Source organism: Pseudorasbora parva, chromosome 13 (assembly GCF_024679245.1).
Source record: "Pseudorasbora parva isolate DD20220531a chromosome 13, ASM2467924v1, whole genome shotgun sequence".
Classification (NCBI taxonomy): Eukaryota; Metazoa; Chordata; class Actinopteri; order Cypriniformes; family Gobionidae; genus Pseudorasbora; species Pseudorasbora parva.
This window is the reverse complement of record NC_090184.1, coordinates 21,246,663-21,266,165: the sequence shown is the minus strand read 5'-3', so window position 1 is coordinate 21,266,165 and position 19,503 is coordinate 21,246,663. Positions and strand designations below refer to the sequence as shown.

The window sequence follows — 19,503 nt, the reverse complement described above, 5'->3', positions numbered from 1 at the left end:
CGTTACTGTAGTATGAGTGTTGAGGAGCTGAGCATGGCTGCTGGAGCGATTAATAAGATGAACGCAAACACGCCTCGCGAGTGGCGGGACCAATTATGCCACAGTCGCCGGCATGTCACGGTTCACTGGTTAAATGGCAATTTTCTCATGATTTACAAAATTGGATATTGTAAGTATTCAACTGAACAAAATATTTAACACTGGCCTAGTGGCCCCAGGGCATCCAAGATGTAGGTGTGTTTAGTTCTTCAGTAGAACACAAATTAAGATTTTTAACTCCAACCGTTGCTTGTATAATGCATGCCAATGGGGTCCAATTAGAATTAGACCCCATTGACATGCATTATACAAGCAATGGGTGGAGTTAAAAATCTTAATTTGTGTTCTAAGCAGATAATCATCAAATTTTCATTTTTGGGTGAACTATCCCTTTAAATATTGATTCCTCTACAGCACTACCAAAAAATCAACTGATAATTCCATGTCAAATCACTTCACCATTGTTTTAATGACCCTGTGTTGATGACATGATGACATCACCCTCGGCGTTACCATGAGAGAACCTCAGTATGTGTGACAAAGCTGAAGCAGGTGCATATATTGATGCTCATGGGAATTTTCCCTGGACTCACAGCAGCTGTGAAAATCTCCTTCAAACACTCACACGCATTAGACAGTCTAGATGCTATCTGTGAAATCCATATGCACATACACATGACGGAAGCTGAATAAATGCCTCTCGTGACATGACACTTTCAGGGCATCTATCTCTGCTATTGAGCTGTGAGTGGGCAGAAGCACAGACATTATGTAACTGAAATGTTCCTGCCTCAGAGACAGTAAAGAGAGCATCCCTACACACACACACAAACACACACACGCATGAGAGAGAGAGAGACCAGTGAGAAATAAATAAATTAAAATCTCACCTGACCTGGTTAGGGTGAGTGAATAAAAAGATGAAGCTGAAAGGGGAGACAGTGTTTGTAACCGTGATGAGGCAGTCAGTGCTTCTCTCTCATTCTCTGTGTGAGTCATTGGTTGGTTGAGCAGCAGCGAACTGTACTGGAAACCACAGGGAAGGACAACTAGGAAAACGTGAGTGCATTATAGGTATGAATGAGGATTTTCATTTCAAACCTTTCTTAGAGGTTGATTTTCAGTTGAATCCAATGGTTACCAAATGCTGCATAAAAAATACACTCTTAAAAATAAAGGTTCTGTATTGGTGTCTGTGGTTTCACAAGGAACCTTTAAACATCCTTGGAACCCTGCACAATAAATTCTTTATAGTGGAAAAAGGTTCTTGACTTTTGGAAAGAGGTTTTTACTTTTCACTGAAAGGTTCTTTGGGGAACCAAAAAGCTACTGTAAAAATAATTTAAAAAAAAAACTTTTGGAACCTTTATTTCTTATGAGTGTATTATGTTTGACATTTTAATGTAAAGTTTCAGAACAGGAACCGACCAACTATTAAAATGAATTGTGGAATAGACAACTTCACGTTTAACTCCAGTTGACTTACTATTCGGACTAGTTCTTTGACTTGATGGCTGGTTTTTCATTTCATTGAATATAGAAAAGTTCATATAGACAGGGGATGATGCACAAACTGAAGAAAATGTATTAAAATCATAATCATTTTTTGGACATTTGTGAATAGTGCTGTACTTTTTAAGGATAAACATAAGCATGGAAGTTTCAGTTTAAAGAAAGTTTCAGAAGAAAATGTTGGTGTGGTTGTTGAATATCAGTCAATAACATTGTGAAGCAGGACATCTAAAAAACTTGATGTGTTGTTGTCTATCAGTCATAAAATATTTCATTCTTGAATGTGTCATTTCAAAATGTCTTATGATATACTCACCTAAAAGATTATTAGGAACACCATACTAATACTGTGTTTGACCCCCTTTCGACTTCAGAACTGTCTTAATGTGGCATTGATTCAACAAGGTGCTGAAAGCATTCTTTAGAAATGTTGGCCCATATTGATAGGATAGCATCTTGCAGTTGATGGAGATTTGTGGGATGCACATCCAGGGCACGAAGCTCCCATTCCACCACATCCCAAATATGCTCTATTGGGTTAAGATCTGGTGACTGTGAGAGCCATTTTAGTACAGTGAACTCATTGTCATGTTCAATTTGAAATGATTCAAGCTTTGTGACATGGTGCATTATCCTGCTGGAAGTAACCATCAGAGGATGGGTACATGGTGGTCATAAAGAGATGGACATGGTCAGAAACAATGCTCAGGTAGGCCGTGGCATTTAAACAATGCCCAATTGGCACTAAGGGGCCTAAATTGTGCCAAGAAAACATCCCCCACACCATTACACCACCACCAGTCTGCACAGTGGTAACAAGGCATGATTGATCCATGTTCTCATTCTGTTTACGCCAAATTCTGACTCTACCATCTGAATGTCTCAACAGAAATCGAGACTCATCAGACCAGGCAACATTTTTCTAGTCTTCAACTGTCCAGTTTTGGTGAGCTTGTGCAAATTGTTGCCCCTTTTTCCTATTTGTAATGGAGATGAGTGGTACCCGGTGGGGTCTTCTGCTGTTGTAGCCCATTCGCCTCAAGGTTGTGCGTGTTGTGGCTTCACAAATGCTTTGCTGCATACCTCGGTTGTAACGAGTGGTTATTTCAGTCAAAGTTGCTCTTCTTCAGCTTGAATCAGTCGGCCCATTCTCCTCTGACCTCTAGCATAAACAAGGCATTTTCGCCCACAGGACTGCTGCATACTGGATGTTTTTCCTTTTTCACACCATTCTTTGTAAACCCTGGAAATGGTTGTGTGTGAAAATCCCAGTAACTGAGCAGATTGTGAAATACTCAGACCGGCCTGTCTGGCACCAACAACCATGTCACGCTCAAAGTTGCTTCAATCACCTTTCTTTCCCATTCTGACATTCAGTTTGGAATTCAGGAGATTGTCTTGACCAGGACCACACCCCTAAATGCATTGAAGCAACTGCCATGTGATTGGTTGATTAGATACTTGCATTAATGAGAAATTGAACAGGTGTTCCTTATAATCATTTAGGTGAGTGTATATACACACTACTTTTCAAACTATATAGGGTCAGTAATTTTTTTCTTTATTTGGCAACTATTTTCAACAACATAATAATGATAAGAAATGTTTCTTAAGCAGCAAATCAGCATATAAATGGTTTCTGAAGTATCATGTGACACTAAAGACTGGAGTAATGATGATGGACTGGTTGTAATTATCATGTTTTGCCCTTACAGTCCTTTTCATTTATGACTGTAACAGGGTAGATTCTTAGGGACACAATTTAAAATCGAATGTGTTTTTTAAAGCTTATTTACTTACAGGTACATTTTGACAAACCATGTTGGGAATGAAATAGAAATAGAAAAGAAAAGAATGTGACTGGATTGTTGTCGATGTACTAAAAAATGCATTTAATAACTCTTATAGCCTATTGTTAAATCTGGTGTAAGTTATTCATTGATAAAGTCATCGTTAACACACATTATGAGGAACACAAAAAGTTTAAGTAACTTTTGTGTGTTTTTGACTCTGTTTGAGAGCAAAACATAAAATATTACCAAAAAGTCTTCATAATGCTAGTTTACTTGCAATATAAAAGTAATGTAAGAAGTTATGGCAAAACGTATTGCAGTGCGTGCGAGTAAACCTATACAGTCTGGAGTAAACCTGCGTTTTTCTTTGTGCTTCTTTGTGAAAACTCATCACGCAAACAGAACATTGCTCACTTCTGTTGTCAATTGTTTAATTATCTTAACAATTCACAGTATGTTTGATTACAAAAAAGACAAAAGTAATCAAATATTCCATTGCCTGCCCCTTGTAAAGCTCCAGCGGGCTTCGTTGTAAGGCTCGGAGGGGGATGTATTGTTCTGCAGCTCTTGCCTGAGGCAGCGTCCTCAGTTTCCAATGGACCGCTATCGAGTGACTGACTCTATTCATAGCCCCTGCCCTGTCCCAGGCTGGTTCCAGGCAAACCATGTGGCCTCTCAGCAGTACTACACCGCACATCTGTTCAGCCGCTTGCTTTCTCCATTATCATTTAGTCAGACTCATATAAAATGCATTGCTATCAGAGGGGATTATGTACACCCCCCTGAAAGCGCTTCTTCTCCTCCTGTCTCTCCTCAAGTCGCTTTCTTCACGGCCATTTTCTGTACAGTAACAATATAATCCAGCGCCCGTTTTTATATAACTCCAGCGAAGTACAGAGACATTAATAATCCCACGCGGCCTGTGGCACGCCGGCTCTGTGACATCACCGTCAGCCACAGCGGAGTATGACTTTGGGTAAACACGCTTAAGAGCAGGACATGGAGCGGTTTGCTGGAGTTTATATAGAACAGGGCTGCCAGTGTGTAGATTAGGCTATTCATAGATTATGGGCCATGGTATGTACAGAAATTTGGATTAAGACCTAATTTTTTTTAAGAACTAATACCTGTTGATAGATTTTTGTTGTCATGTAGCCTACTACATTTTAGCAGATACTTTTAAGTGTAGGCCTACCGTCTTCATGTTTTCTGTTTGCTTATTTATTAGGATTATATTAATAGGAAATGAAACTAAAATATAATCTATGCACGTGTTTATAAGAATGGTTTATGTTGTGCATGCGGGCAGCTGACATGTGAATGTTCATGATTATGTGATGGCTAAGTGCGCATGCGTGCGAGTGTGTGTCTCTGTGTGTGTTCATGTTTTTCTGTGGGGACTTTAACCTGAATGCACACTGACTCACGGGGACTTGTGTCACTGTGGTGATCTAAGGTCCCCATGAGGAATCTTATAATAAATCATAGGCTACAGAATTGTATGTATTTATTTATTTTAAATTAGGCTATGTAAAAATGCAGAATGTTTTGTGTGATGGGAAGGTTTAGGTTTATGGTTAGTATAAGGGGATATAATATACAGTTTGTACAGTATAAAAACCATTATGTCTATGGAGAGTCCCCACAAAGATAGTGAACTAGACGTGTATCATGTGTGACTGCACCAGGGGTCCCCACAAAGATGTCATGATGTCACATGCCTGGGAGCGATTTGTAGGCTATTCATGATGAAAAAAGTGTGTGTAGGCTACGCATTTTGTAAAAGTATGCTTGCAATTGTGTGTGTGGGTAGGGGAGACTGAGGAATGTTTTACCGTTTTGTTTCACCATCTGTTTTTCTTAATTTTGGGGTTGGTAAGATTTCTTGATGTTTTAGATCATAGAAGTCTTTTATGCTTACCAAGATTGACTTATTTGGCTATAAATACAGTAAAAATGACTATTATCAAAAACTTTCATCATCATTAGGCTACTCCAGTCTTCAGTGTCACATAATCCTTTAGAAATTATTTTAATATTCTGATTTCATGCTCAAGAAACATTTTATTAGCCTACCATCATCAATGTTGAAAACAGTTGTGCTTCTTAATATTTTGTAAAAAAAAAAAAAAAACTTTTCTTTTTCAGCCAAAGTATTTATTTATTTTTGAAAGAAAAGTGTAGAAAGTTCATAGTATGTTCAAAAGAGTTTATTTGTATATAAAAATATAATTTTTGTAACATTATAAATCTCTTCACTGTTACTTTTGATAAGTGTGAATAAAATTAGCCTATCTTTCAAAATCATAATAATAATCTTATGGACCCCTAACCTTACCTACAAAATACTATATAAAATCAAGCCCAAAGAAAGCTGTAACATTTTAGATTAGTTCATGTCTTTTTTGTTAAATGCATATTGTCTTTAAAGTTTAAATTTAGCTACGTATTTATTTTTTATTCAAAATAATTGTTCCATGTACTATCCCATCCCTGCCTTTAATTGTAAGTTGTTGTTGTTGTCGTTGTTGTTTATTTTTGCAGCAAAAAATACTTGCTGAAGTATTAAACATAAAAAAAAATTGTTCAAAAGCTGCAAATAAAATTTGAATTAGACTAAGAACAAAATCTTAAATCAAATGATAAAGAGCTTTGCAGTGAACAAACCGCAGTTAATGAAAATCGTGATGCATCCACGCCGCTAGGTGTCAGTATAGAGTCAAAGACCGCTGGAATAAAGAAGAACCAAGCGCACCTTCAATGTACATGAATGCCATCAAGTTAAATAAACAATGTACTATTATAGGCACTAGTTCTATTATTATAACAAACTGTATACAGATGTGGAATTCTACTTTGAGTTTTTATTTGTTTATTTTAATATATTTTTTTTCTTGTAAAACCAATGACAGAGATTTGATACGCATGGCTACTGTTACACCAGGAGGATGGTGATCATGATTCATGATGAATAATAGTAAATTTACCCTGTTGCACATTTCCAGTTAGTTAAACTGATGGTGTTGTAACTCTCCCTTGCCTACATGTTTAAGTGATGTGTGTGTCCTGTAGGAGATGATGGGGTTTGAAAGGCAGTGTGAGGTGGAGGTACTAAAACAGCCCCAAAGGGATTTACAGTTGGTCCAAAAACAGCTGTCAGTCATCTCTAACAGAACCAATGGACCAGACAGGACAAAGGATAAGGTGAGTCTGTATGTTAATCACGAAAATACACCACAAACACACCATAGATTATCATTAATTGTTTGTGTTTTTGTTTGTAGATGTTGTGTGAACTAGAGCGGGATAAGGTTACATTTTTGAAAAACAAATTTGTGAATAAAAAGATCAAAAGGAGGAATAATGCAGATTTATTTTCACAGCCTTCTTTGCTCATATTTACCAAGGGTGCCAATACTTCTGACCTGGCTGTATGTCTTTATTAGCTTAGTTTAAATGTCAGAATTGAATATGCATTGTATGTATGTATGTATGTATGAAGAGTTCAGATTGATATATATATATATATATATATATATATATATATATATATATATATATATATATATATATATATATATATATATATATATATATATGAAGAGTTCGTTTAATGTTTCTCTTTAAAATAAGCAATTTTGTTTCTACCTAGTGGTACTTCTGAATGGACTGAGGCTATGGATGTATACTATATGCTGAGAGAATTCACAGTATTGTCATCTTATTTTTTACCGAAGGTGGCTTTTAGAGGCTTTTGCATCTGAACTTTTCATATATATATATATATATATATATATATATATATATATATATATATATATATATATATATATATATGAAGGTCATATATATTCATATATGTGCGTGGTCTAGGATTTATTGGATTAGTGTGTGTCCTGATCATGGTTTAGTTTTCTGAGGACTTTGCCTACTCCCTCCTCTACTCCTTTTCACCCCTCCTTTAGCTCACATCTGTTATTTTCCAACAACAACAAAAAATAATTGCTGAAGTAAATTCCTGTCAAAAACCTGTTGCAAGCTATATATGAGAGTATCATGGGAAAACAGTTTGGAGCACCTGTGGTATTTCTTTGAGTAACGATCAACATTTATCCTTACAATGACCTAAGCGAAAGGTCAAATTGTATGTACCATTGGGTCTTTTTGTGGAAAAGTAGCTATTCAGCCAGCACAAGTCACTAAATCGATCCTTCACTTTAACCTACAGTGCTTATGACCAGACACGTTTTCTGTTTCAGATCTGAAGAGGATGGAAATTGCTCACTTATACTGAGGGCAAATAACATTTACTTGGCTGGAGTGTTTTAGAGATGTTAATGAGTCCTGCGATGTACTCAGATGTGCCTTTTGAAGTGGGAATCTGTGCAGGTTTAAGTTTATATGGTTATGCAATGCTAGATGTCCCATTAGACAGCAGAGGGCTCTTTTGGGAGAGACGGAGGGAGACGGGGACAGAAAGAGGAAAATGACAGCCCACTTAATAATTGCTGCGGTTGCCAGGCAGCAGTTTAATGAGTATCCAAACAAATCAAGCTGTTTTTTTAAATCTAGTTTAAGAGTTTGTAATGTTTGTTTCCATTTCTTTCTTTCTTGAATCGCATGGTCTTTGCTGGAAACGCTGCTGTATTTATGCAAGACATTTATTTTTTTCTGTTGGCATTTTAGTAAGTGTGCAATACTGGTGTGAGGCACAGAGGGCAGTCTTGTCCTATTGTTTCATTGCCAAGTCTGGGGAAACCCCGAACTGTCCAAATAATCCTCCTTAATACCCTGCTGCTCCTGCATCCCTGATCTCTGATTGGCCGGGGCTGCTGGGAACGGTCCTGCCACTGCACAGTGGGAGATAAACGATTGGTCTGGCTCACTCACTGGTGGAAAGCGTAGGCGAGCACGCACGAGAACAGGAGAGAGAGGGTTCACAGGGGTTCTCACAAGGGATGCTCATTAACAAATCCATCTTCTGCAGTCAAAGCGCAGATATGTGTAAAAGCATGTAATACGCAGACAAGCAGAGTATGCACTGAATTCTCGAGCACGGTTGAAGCATGTTCTTTAGATATGCTGGTGTGTAGGATAAATACATTGCCGGGCATAATCCGCCATGTTGGAATTGTCTTCACACCCAGATGTTCTTTGACCCATGGCTTCATGGGATAGTAAATTGCCCACTGGTTGCACAAAGAATTTCTGTTCAATACTACTACTCAGACACCCTTCTTATATAGCACACTGATTTTTAAATACTTCTGTATAGTTGTGATTGTGTTTGTGCAAGAATATTCTAATATTTATCAGAATTTTGTCATTATGTAAGTGTCACATAAAGTACACTTACATGAATCCAATATTCCAGTTTCTTAAAATCTGAATCAGACCACTTGCATATGCCTATATTATTCCGAATTTTGGGTCATGTAAAACAAGTATTTGTAATTATCCATTAACTTGTGTATGTATCAACAAAGTTATACTGGGGCATACAGATAGAAAATAGTTGAGCTATAGAAGAATTAAATGGTATGTCCATTAAAGTCACAGTGTAACAAGTAGTGATGGATCTTCGGTATTGTGGTAAAGTGAAACATTATTGAAAAAGAAAAAATGTAGGCGGAGACTTTGTTCTATCCATTGGTTATTGATTGGATGGATGAGGATCTGAATGTTAGCCTGCAAATAATTTTAAGAAAGGGAATGGGTTTAAGCGGACTAAATGATTGGAGAAGTCTGACATACATCACCAAAAAAGAAGTCTGCTGTTTTTTTAATAGTTATGGGACTAATAAAACAGCTAATAAATAAATAAATAAATACATAAATAAATAAATACATAAATAAATAATTTATAAATGAATGAATTGTTCCCAATAAGATTAATAACACACATTTAAAAAAAAAAATAGAGTGAATTTTAATTTTTATCCTTTACACTATAAGGACATGGATGAGAATTGAGATGTTTTCTCTAATGTAGCCTATTCAGGAATATTCTGAAAGCTGTGTAACTTGTCAACATCCTGTTTGTTTAAAGTTTAACTACAATATTGACCTTAATGAGAAAGTGATGTTTATGTAAATGTGGTCAGTGATGGGGGAAGGGTGTGTGCACAGAGAGAGAGAGAATTCAAAAACACCCTATTCGACCTTGTCAGCTCCAGTCATGGTCCTCCAGGGCGGATGGGTGATGCTCACCTGGAAGAGAATGCAGAAAATGCAGATGCACAGCAGTGGGCATGAGAGATTTGTATTTACATGACAGAGATGCGCACCAACGCACGGCTGTCCTGCTGTAAGCTGCACTGTCTCTGCACTTGTGCGTGCTTCTGTGAGTGTGTGTGGCAAAGAGAGATAGAACAGGCCAGTGGTGTTCACATATCTTCTTCTGCGTCGATCCAGCACGCACAGATGAAGAACGCCTAAAGCGCGCGCTAAAGGCTGAGCGTATTCGTGAGTGTGTTGCGCTCTTCCAGCAGTGTGTGAGAGTGAGTGAGTGAGTGAGTGCGCGCGCGTGCGGTCTCCTCAGTACCGCCCGCTCGAGCGCTTTTCTCTTCCCGACGGTCGCTAATGAACCGTTTTAAGCCCGGATAGCACGGACAGCGGACCGGAGCCGTCAGCTACCCCTTAATATGACACAGTTGGACGCGGCTGTCCTTACGGGAATCATCTTTTAACGGAAGAGCGGCGGAAGAGGTAGAGTCGCTGTCCATCGCTTGTTTTCGTGCACGCGCTCAGCTGATCTGAGAGCATGTTGTGTTTATAGGTGGATTTTTTTTGTCAGAAATGTCTTTAAATGTGTTACAATACGGTTGTTTAGTCGGTTGTATGTTTACGTTGCTGCTTTGGTTGTAAATGTCATTATGGCTCGTGCTCGCGCGGTCGCCTGCCCTATAACCTTATAAATACATACGGTAGAACGCATGCTGTATTAAATATGCTGAAAACATTTATTCAGGATCTCTGTGCCAGTGAAACACATGGCTGTGTGGGGTAGTTTTGTCCAAAGCCATTTTAGATTGCAGCACTGCTGAATATCTCACAGTATTAAAGAGATAGCCCATCACTTCTGAGCTCTTCAAACTCCCTCTAGATTCAGTCATGATCAGCTACAATTCTTTATTTTAGTAAAGAATAAATGTTTATTAATAATAAATATTTTTTTTTTCAAACAACCTAGAAATGATATGTGAGGTGGGGGCAAGTTGTCACAGAGCTCAGTCAAAAGTCCAATTACTCAAATGTGTTTTTTTGTTTTTGTTTTTTTTATTCTTGGTTTACAGTTAAAACCCTTCTTAAATGAATATATATTCAATTCAATTATGCATCTCAAACTAAAATTCATTATCAAAATTTTGCTTTAGCTGCTGTGTGAACAAATTTGCACGATAAAAGATAAAAGAGCCAACTATAATTAACTAAGACTATTTTAAACATATTGTACTTTATATCGTATAAATGTATACAATTTATTAATTAGAATTCATAAGTGTTTTACTGACCAATATCGGAACGTACAGGCGTGATGTTATTTTTCACCGTGAAATCAAAATTGACAAATCTTGCAGTATTTATTATAAATGATTTATCTGTGCGCATCTTTTTTTTTTATTCACATGCCTTCGTAATCTTAAAATATCAAAATAACTTCCCCTCCTTCTTGCAGCGACATCTCTTCTCTTCTCTGATGACGTGTTTACTGGCGCAAGGGCGGGACAACCTGTCAATCAAATGAGATCACTGCAATAGCAAACCGCAATGATCCAATCAAATCCTGATGGAGGAAATAAAGTCCCGCCCTACATATTTTCTTGCTGCTGTTTTGCTTGGATATTTGTCACAATAGGGAAGAAAGACTTTCATGCAGACTTTAAGTACTTTAATATAGTAATCGTTCAGTACCATGATAATTATGAAAGCATGGTCAAGATGAACCTTGATACTGTTGGAGTACTTTTTTCTAAAGGGATTTCATTTTTTGCATCATATCAATTGATGTCGGATCAAACTGTTTTGACAATGATTATCTGTCTTGGGGAAAGCAGCACGGCACATTTAACGCACAATACACGTTATCCTGAATTAATTCCAATCAGCAGCCAGTTTAATAGTTTTGTTTTTTCTATTACTTCCAGTTGCTTTATCAAATGAATTTGGTCTGGTCGCAAAAACAAACACATACAATCGCCCATGTGCTTTTTAATGATTCATTCTGTGGTGTAACTCAGGTGTAATATATCTTCCTGTAATGTGATGTGACATCATCTGTTTGCGTCATGGTATGTGTATTGATTAAAATAAGGATATGCTGCTTTAATGAAAAGATTGTGCAGATAGTGTTTTGTGGTCTTTAACTCCATAAGTTAATTGCCATTAAGCAGATGTTTTTTTATTATTTTCTGTACGAACTGACATACAGTACGTTAATTCCAAGAACAATGATGCAATGTGGTATTAGATATCAGAGGCATGATGGTAATATAGTATTGCATTCTCAGTAAGTTTTCACATCTTGGATGTTGCCTTGTGGAATTGAATCTGTAACCTTCTGAAACCTCTGAGCATTAGTAATATTTAGGTAAAGCTTTTATGGAATAGGTCTATTATACAGCACCTGATACGTATGCTGCTGATAGTGATAGTGTGCTGATATTAATTTTAAAATCCAGTGTTTATGATTTAGTTCTTATTAGAAAGATGAATATGGTGTTGTGCTATGGTGTGGTAAAGCACTCCGCATTACGTATAAACAGTCTAAATTACGTGAAATGTGTTCTCTCTGAGCTCATAGAATATTAAAAAGAATACTACACCCTTCACACACGCCGTCAGCCTCAACTATCTTAGCATTTTCTCTGTCTACACACCTCCACCTTTTTTTGTTTGTCATCAGTAAAAATGAGTTCAGTGCATTGGATTTGAGCATTGCAGATAGAGGTAATGGTATTGCCGTTTTTGGAGGTGAAATATGTCATTTTGTGTGCTACTTATGCATATTATTTCCAACGACAATTTAAGTGTCCTTTTGAGCTTTTACCTGGCTTATACTGGAAGATTACCATAACTACAAACTCTCTTCTTTCATATGTCTTTCACAATTGTGTGCAAAATATATTTTTGCAAATTGTTGCAAATATTTAATTATAGCAGATGTTTTAAATGCCCAGTTTCGCTTTCGAGGGCCTTAAAAGCACAAAATGGATTCAAATTTATCCTTGTCTTGCTGTCTTTATATGTCAGTAGTGAACGGTTTGGGACTGTGTATTTTTTCATCGGCCAAACAGCTAACAGTAGCCTTCTCCAGGTATTATAGAGTGTAACAGTTGGGTTCTGAAAGTTAAAAAAATCCCATGTACACTGCCCGGGCAAAAAAAAAAAGTTCCTTTATATTGGCAAATGCTTAAGAATCAATGGCTGACCATTATTACAGTGATTTCTGTGTTTAGCTTGTTGCATGCTTGTCAACAGTTCGTTCAACCATAATTGATATTGAGTATTTAGCTTTTCATTTCTTTAACAACCATGTAGGAAGACATATTATGGCTATATTCCAAGATGACAATGTCGAGATTCATCAGGCTCAAACTGTGAAAGAATGGTTGGGAGGGAGCATGAAAGATCATTTTCACACATGAATTGGCACCTCTGAGTCCGGACCTTAAATTCATTTGAAAACTTTGCTGGAGGAGACTTTATTGGAAAACTCTGCTGGATGAGACTTTACAGAGTGCTGGACTCTTGCATTTTCAATACAAGTTCTTGACCAAAAATGAATGCACCTCTTGATGAAAATAAATGCTGTGATGTTATTTCCATCAAGAGGTGAATACATTTTTGATCAAGTTCTTTTATTGACAATGCAAGAATCCACCATGTAACTTTTGGCCCTCTAACTGTTTAAAAACAAAACTGCATACATTTTGCGGAATGGTTTTGCTTCGGTTCTGCGTGGTAGAACCCTACTGCTCATAAAACATTTACTACTAGTCTAAAGAAATTTAACCAGTTTAGATGTAAAGGGTCTCAAGCTGTCTATACTTCCTACTATCTAATCTACTTCCTTGATAATAAATTCCAGCACAGTGCTACAACAACCATAATGAAAAGACCCTTCACAATAGATAATGCTTTGCATTGAACTTTGTTAGAGAGCTGCAATTGATCTGTTCAGTTAAATACCTTACTCACCTGTTAAGTAATAATAACAGCATTTCAAATCCCTCAGTTTCTTGTACTCTCCATAAAAAAGCCAAGCCCATCTTGATTCCTGTTTTATTACGAGCTCTGTCTTGCTCTATTTTTGCAAGCAGAAGCTTCTCTGTTTGGTGTTTTTTAGAACAGGTGATTCCCCGGAGGTTTGAGATTTAGCACGTCAACATTTCTTGTGCGTTGTAAATTTGAAGCTATGCCACTCCCATATGCATCAGAATAGCTGGAGCAGCTTTTCTCTATTTACGGATAAGACGAGACACAAATATGAAATTTCCTATGAAAACCATCCCGATAAGTCTAAAATATAAACATATGGCCAAAGTAATTAGTTTTTTACATGGGTCTCCGTAGCTTTTAAGGAAGTAGGATGACTGGTTGGGATTTTAAGTCATATAAACTATGCTCCTGACACTTCAGATGTTTCTTGTACTAATTAGGTTCTGAATATCTCAGTTTATTCTGGTTTCATGAAGCAGATAATATGTGAGAAAAATCTCATATTGTAGCAGAACAAAAGCCTTGTACAAGAGTAAAGAACCTTAAACCTCAACACAAAGAACCATTTCAGCTTAAAAAGGCTTGATTAGGTAGATATGATTTAACATTAAACTCATAATATCATTAAAGAATTTTCATTTCTTAGACTGCGCCGTAATATCAGGATTCTGGTGATGCTTAGTGCCCTGCTGGCAGTACAGGGCACGTGTCTTTCTCGCTCTCTTTCTCTCCCTCATTCCCTCCATCCCTGCCTTACTTATATGAACAGCGCCAGTCATATCCAGATTACATAACTGGCAGCCCCCTCCCTTGTTCATGCAGTCCAGTAGATGGAAATGCTCAGCGGGGATCTCATTATGGTGTTGTTTGTCAGGGGTTAAAGTGCATTATGATCATACATGTCCTTTCTTGAACTGTATGCCCATCATATGAATCTCATCAGGCAGGTGCTTGTCACTACGTATCTGTCGTTCTTTCGTTCTGCCTGAAATGCTGTGTTTTTGGGATTACATTAGATTCTTCTTTAGCGAAGAGGATTTAGATTTACTAGTGTCCACTCTGTATGTGTGCTGAGCTGTGATCTTTGTGACAGACAGCAGTCAGTTTGCAGCTGCTGGGGAAATGGACATGCTTTTGAATTATGAAGTATGTGTGTGCATGTGAGAGGAGGACAAGGTGAGAGGGGGGGGGGAGGTAGAGAGAGAGAGAGAGAGATGGAGAGCCAGAGAGGAAGAGAAAGAAGGTGGAGGGAAGGAGAGAGTGTTAACACCAGGAGAAGGCTGATGCCAGTCAGTGGCTGGTTTTTGCATACAAATGAATTTAGAATATAATAGAGGAGACTATATTTATATGTACAGACAGATGTTTTCGTGTATAGGTGTGTTTGTGTGTTCACACTTAAAGGAATAGTTTAAAATCCAGAAATGAAATGAAAAAGACACTTAATGTTGTTCCAGACATCTATGGTTTCCTTTCTTATGGAACACAAAAACAGACATTTTGAATAATGTGCTGGTCACTCTTTTTAATGCAATTTCAATGCATGAGGACTAAAGGCCTGTTCACATAAAGAATGATTACTATAAAGAGAACTATAACTATAAAGATAATCGTTCTATTTAATGTAAGCGTAATTATGTCCTCTGTCAATTTAAATGCTCAAGCTCTTAAGGGGGTCGATTCTGATTGGCTGGAAAAAAAATGTCAGTTTTTCCTCTTTGTCATAATCATTATAGTTGTGGTGTGGATGTCCCTATTCTCATATTAGAACTGTTTTTTTTTAAAGTAGAGGCTATTTGCACTGTGAAATACTGCTGTGATTTTCTTTGCGCTGACTTTAAATAATTGTTAGATGCCATTTAGATTCAGTCTAAATAATGGAAGATACCATTTGCACCTTAGTGTATTGTAGTACATTATGAAACAGTATGCAATATTTATTAAAATCATCAATGTTTGCTGTGCTTATTGAGATAGTACTTGTTCCTGTCCCAGCCCTCTCCAACACCTACCCCTAACAATTCAATTTAAGCACTTTAATTCCCACTGTTAAAAGGTTACTTCAGTGATTTAGCACTAAGCTTTGTATTTAAAATGGGTCATTAATGTAGTAGATATGTGAAATTTTTTTTGAATTTGGTGCCTTCTAGACTGAGAAAATCAAGAAAATGTATTTTTGTCTCATGGGGATGAAAGACAACAACTCCCAGATTGCACTTGCTTCGCTGCCCTACAAGGCCACTCCCAAAGCCACCATTACTGAATTACTAGATCACTTTCCCACTGCATTCATTTTCATAAAATCAGTTCAGTTAGAGAACAAAAAACGAACGTGTCTGTTCAATATAATGTGAAAAAACTGAGCGAGTACAAACTGCGTTTTCACGGCACAAACGCAGCAGGAGTCAGATTAAATTAATCGTGACGAATGAGCTGAATGAGCTCCTGTGATCATTCAGTTATACTCCTGGGTTTGTTCTGATACAAAGCCATATACTAAATCACTGAAGTAACCCTTTAAATAACCCATATACATATACATTTGTCGGTGGAGTTTTGTGTAAAGAGCATCTCTGCCAACAATGTGCCTATTTTGCCCTTGGTGTAAATAGACATTCCAATAATTAAAACTTTATAGTTAGCATTATCATTATCCTTGGTGTGACTAAGCCTTAAGGCTGCGTGTCCACCAAAGCGTTTTTTTGGCAGCATAGTGTTTGTTTTCCAGTAGGGCTGCACTCGCAATCGCGATTTGGATGATGTGCGATTATGAAAGCTTAAAGGCTGCGATTTTAATTAAATAAATGCCCAGTGTGTTAGCGAAGAGCGGCTCTGAGATCAGGAGTAAACGCTGCTCCGTCTGAAAAACTGCGAGTTTTTAATTGCGAGTGCGTTTGAAAAAGCAACACGAGTCAAACATCTTCACAAACTTGTGAAGCGTTCATAAACCGGTTCAACAAAAGACAACGTTTAATAACATGTTTTACCTCAATTCATATCGTCAGTCGAGTGTTTGTGAGCTGATGTGGCTTCTCATCAGTGTAAGGCAGACTATGCATTATTTTATAGTATTCTATGTCAATCAGCACTGCGTTATAATATACTTTATTATTATGAAAATACCCTAGACAGCTTGAAGAGGTCAAATAAACCATATTTTGCTGCCGTCGTGTTTATTGTCGCCATGTTGAATCAAAGCGTTTCTATCCAAGGGGGTAATCTAGCGCTCGGAAAGCGTTCCACCCCTAGGGGCTGCCATTGCTAACCAAGCCATCACCTGCTGTTAGCATCCCATTGACTCCCATTCATTTTTGAGTCACTTTGACAGTGAATAACTTTACATCTGAGACGTTTAAAGACTCCATTTGTCCATTGTTTATTTCTAAAGAAACACGACAATGCATAAAAGGCTCCGTTACCTTGTATCTTACACTATCGCCCGCAGAAGCTGTTTTTGTAAAAATAGGCTAACGATTGCATCATAACCAACGCGACTCTGTCGCACAGTTGAGAAATTACCGTATAGACCTGAGGAGACGCTCGCAGGCAATCTTTTACTGTCTACGAGACAGTCGGGGGGACGTGGAGACATAAAGTCTGATAAAGTCAAGGGGGAAGAATGGGGAGAAGCCGATAGTGAACCAAAAGCAACGGGAGAAAATATTTAAACAACGTGATTCAGCTTTCACTTTCCACAACTACTAGAAGACCTCCAGCTGTCAGACAGGTTGCTCACGTCACCTCTACGTCGTCAAGCTCAGTCTGAGCCTGCGCAGTTCGCTCAGCCATCAGGAAGTGAGTGCTCCTATACTTACATCACTTAACGCCGTAGAAGTCAATGGGATAGCTCAGTCCATTTCTTTTACTGTCTATGTTTCTATCTTCTGTTTACAGCGTTAGCTTCACATAAGGGGTTTCCTGAAAATGAACGTCATCATATCACTTCTCTGAGGCAAATGTGGCTTTTCCGTTCGAGGGCGCCCTCTGGCTTTCAGTATGAATTAAACGTTTGGGTAATAAATTGATATCGCAGATGAACAACATATTTAATTTTATATATATATATATATATATATATATATATATATAATTATGAAAATGTTATTGTAATGGTAATTTCTTATTTTTTAAAAATATTTTTAGCAGTAATAATAATCATAATTATTATTATTAGTCATATTAATAGGCCTATATAAATACAATGTTATATACACACACTTAATTTGTGTAAAAAATAAAACTAAAATAATAATCGCATTTTAAATCGCAATCGCATTTTTAACCAGAATAATCGCAATTATATATTTTCCCCAAATCGTGCAGCCCTATTTTCCAGTTGAGACTTTTTGCTTGCAATGATACAGAATATTCATGGAAGTGTAACCAGTATCTCATTTCACAGATAGTATTGATTCTATATAAAAATGTTGATACAATGTAAGTATTGTTTTGAATGATTTTGTTCCGTTATTATGCTTGTTGTTTTCATCTATTGACGTTGCGAATGTGAATGTGGTGGTTGGTTGGTGTTGTATATGCCCTGTCACTCCTTCACTGTGATTGGACAGCTGGTAAATAGTGACAATAAATGCTCAGCGTCTCGTTACGCTCATGCCGTTCTAAATTGAAATTGAACACGGCGCTCCCATTTAAAACAATTGGATATGCCAGCCAGCCGCGTGAACAAAACTCTTTGGTGGACACACTGTCTAAGACTTAAAATCGTTATGAAATGGAAATAGCAACAGATCTTTTCTTCATTATTGTGACATACACCGCTTTTTCCCAGATGTGTTTCTTTTAAACACTGTAATTTAGCTCTTCCTTCCCAAGGGTTTCGATAATGAGTTTATGCACTATATTCGTATTGCATACATGTAGGAACACCTAAAGCCAGCATGTCCAATGAGCTCCTGTATCACGTAACACTCCACAATGAAACCTGATGTTCATGATAGTGTAATAAATCCAGCCCTGACCCAGTATTCTCATAGAGCAGACGAGATCTTGCTGTAATTTCCAGCTGTTTAATTGGCTTTAATTGGGACAAATAAAACACACCAGCTCAGGACAGCGTTACTAAGAGATAACCTTGACATTCTATTTAGCCCTGCTGTCTCACAGTCCTGGGAATTCAGCCCAGCTATTCAGCTTGCTTCATATCTGACGGTGGAATAGCCGCTCTTCGCTTCCAGCATCACCAATCTGGACTGTCATCAATTCAAGCAGATACATTTAAAATAAAAAAGACAGATTATAGCCAGGTTCTCCTCTGAGAGCCACGATTCGCTTTTGATTTTTAATTATACAAAGGCAGAAGCAGTGACGTTCTGCAGGGGTCTTCAACAGACGATCTGCACTGCTATCCAATTATTCATTGGGTATTAATATTCACTTTTATGAGAAAATGAAAATTCAAGGCTAACGATAAATGTTTAACTGTCCTTTTCACTTTAATATGTGTTACAATGCAAGATACAAAACTATAACTATGAACATTTTATAATGATTATTTTAATGACTTTAATATATATATATATATATATATATATATATATATATATATATATATATATATATATATATATATATATATATATATATATATAAATACACATTTTTGTGTGTGTGTTTTGATTGCCTTCAAAATTCCTTACGCAGCTAAAACATAAACTATTAAATTAATGTGATGTATATTTTTCAGTCCCAGTTCTGTCTCTGGGAAAAATGTTGTCGTTTTTAAGCTCCGAATACTGAAAGTCCCTTTTGCTATTTTATTTTCTGATGGAATTCACAGTGGACAACTACTAATTCTGGCCAAGAACCACCCACTTAGACAGGACGAGGCCATCTGACCAACATGTAAAGTGTCCAACCACAGTATGTCATTTAGTGCCGGGTATTCTGAAACAAAAAAAATAGACTGCTGGTAATAATT

The 19,503-nt window shown here is 37.2% G+C and overlaps 1 protein-coding gene and 1 long non-coding RNA gene across 37 annotated transcripts in view; both read left to right on the top strand.

The window, feature by feature from the left end:
- The first annotated feature begins 999 nt into the window (after nucleotides 1-999).
- rimbp2b (RIMS binding protein 2b) overlaps nucleotides 1,000-19,503 on the top strand; it is a 200,214-nt gene continuing 181,710 nt past the window's right edge. For 35 of the 36 annotated variants that reach the window (XR_010897538.1, XR_010897542.1, XR_010897541.1 and 32 more), the window contains exon 1: nucleotides 6,417-6,548. Coding sequence is in view for 28 of the 36 variants with exons in the window: in XM_067413459.1 (XP_067269560.1) it covers nucleotides 6,420-6,548 (129 nt within the window). In the remaining 8 variants the exon portion in view is untranslated. Of the gene's footprint in view, nucleotides 1,099-6,416; nucleotides 6,549-19,503 lie in introns of those variants that run through there. The other variant, XM_067413427.1, reaches the window with a different exon arrangement.
- On the top strand, nucleotides 9,660-12,175 carry LOC137038671 (uncharacterized). The gene is made up of 2 exons (XR_010897543.1): nucleotides 9,660-10,052; nucleotides 11,023-12,175. It is a non-coding gene; the product is annotated as an uncharacterized lncRNA (long non-coding RNA).